Source organism: Volvox carteri, assembly GCF_000143455.1.
Source record: "Volvox carteri f. nagariensis unplaced genomic scaffold VOLCAscaffold_117, whole genome shotgun sequence".
NCBI classification, from domain to species: domain Eukaryota; kingdom Viridiplantae; phylum Chlorophyta; class Chlorophyceae; order Chlamydomonadales; family Volvocaceae; genus Volvox; species Volvox carteri.
The window spans coordinates 1-1,260 of record NW_003307660.1 but is presented as its reverse complement, the minus strand read 5'-3'; the positions used below and the strand labels follow the sequence as shown (position 1 = coordinate 1,260).

The 1,260-nt window shown below is 52.8% G+C and overlaps 1 protein-coding gene across 1 annotated transcript; it reads left to right on the top strand.

Moving 5' to 3' along the window:
* Window positions 1-699: 699 nt before the first annotated feature.
* Window positions 700-1,092, top strand: VOLCADRAFT_100395 (uncharacterized protein; the record flags this gene model as incomplete). Its single annotated transcript, XM_002958990.1, has 1 exon — window positions 700-1,092. The coding sequence occupies one exon, from the start codon at window positions 700-702 to the stop codon at window positions 1,090-1,092; it is 393 nt and encodes a 130-aa protein (XP_002959036.1).
* Window positions 1,093-1,260: the final 168 nt, after the last annotated feature.

The window sequence follows — 1,260 nt, the reverse complement described above, 5'->3', positions numbered from 1 at the left end:
GAATTCACGAAGTGCGCAGCAAATAAGATGAGTAGCCTATAGGCCCATGTCCATAGTCCAGGGCAACGGAGGGGGTTACCCTGGGGCCGTGTTACCCCTCCTGCTGGGTAGGAACTTACAAGGGGGTTACCAATGGGCTACGGGGGGTTGAAGGTGGGTAACCGATGGGTAACCCATGGGTTACCGACCCAATCAGTGCCTTAGTTTGACATTAAGTACTTAATGTCAAACTCGGAGCCAAGGAAAGCTATCTTCGCGCTCCGATTTATCTGGAATGTCTCCATTGGCATTTCGATATAGAATGTATATATCATTCGAACGCATGTTTTTGCGAGGCGAGATATGTAAGCCACTGACTGACTGACTGACAGCAGTGAACCCGGGGGGCTCGGCCCCCCGAATGGCGCTTCGCGCCCGCGGGCCTCGCCCAAAAATTAAGTATTATATATGCTTGCTTAATAAATTATATTGTGAACAAAGATAATTAGTATTTACATGATGTAATGTAACATTTAAAAGCTTGATTAAATATGCTTTAATATATTGCATGTAGTATCAAGCAATTATTGGGTGAATAAAGAGCGACGTATGTGAAAGAGGAGTGTCTATAGACCACTTCAGGCTTATCTATCATACCATAGCACCATCTATGGACCATTCTATATCATACCCGCTTCACTTCCTTACCATTACTTACCGATGATCATCTCCATCCTGTTAATGGTCATTCCTGCACACGGGCTGGCGCTGTTCGCTGCCGCGGTGGCGGCAACTCGGAAGCAGTACGTGGCACTGGAAGCCGTTGCATTCCACGGCCCGCTGGGTACGGACATTCGGTACGGCGTCAGGCTGACGTCACGGGCATTGCAGGAGGTAAAAAAAGGGAAACCTTCCACAAGTTGGTTGTTGTTGGCCACGGGGGGTGGTGGGGGTGAGAGCTTTGGGGCCTTGGGCACCTTGGGTGGTTTGGGGGCTTTGGGCGGGACAGGCGCTTTGGGCGGTTTGGGCGCTTTTGGTGAACTGGGTGATCTGGGCGCCTTCGGAGGCTTGGCGGCCGGCGGAGGTGGAGATGGCGACTTGGGAGTGAGATGAGGTGGTGGCGGGGATGGAGGCGGAGGACGTTGGCTGGGTGGCGGTGGAGATTTAGGCAGCAGAGGATTTGGCGGAGGCGGCAACGGCATTGGAGGCGGTGGTGACTGGGATACTTGGGGCGAGGAATTGGGTGGTGGGGGAGAGAGCACGGCTGGTGGTGGAGGAGAG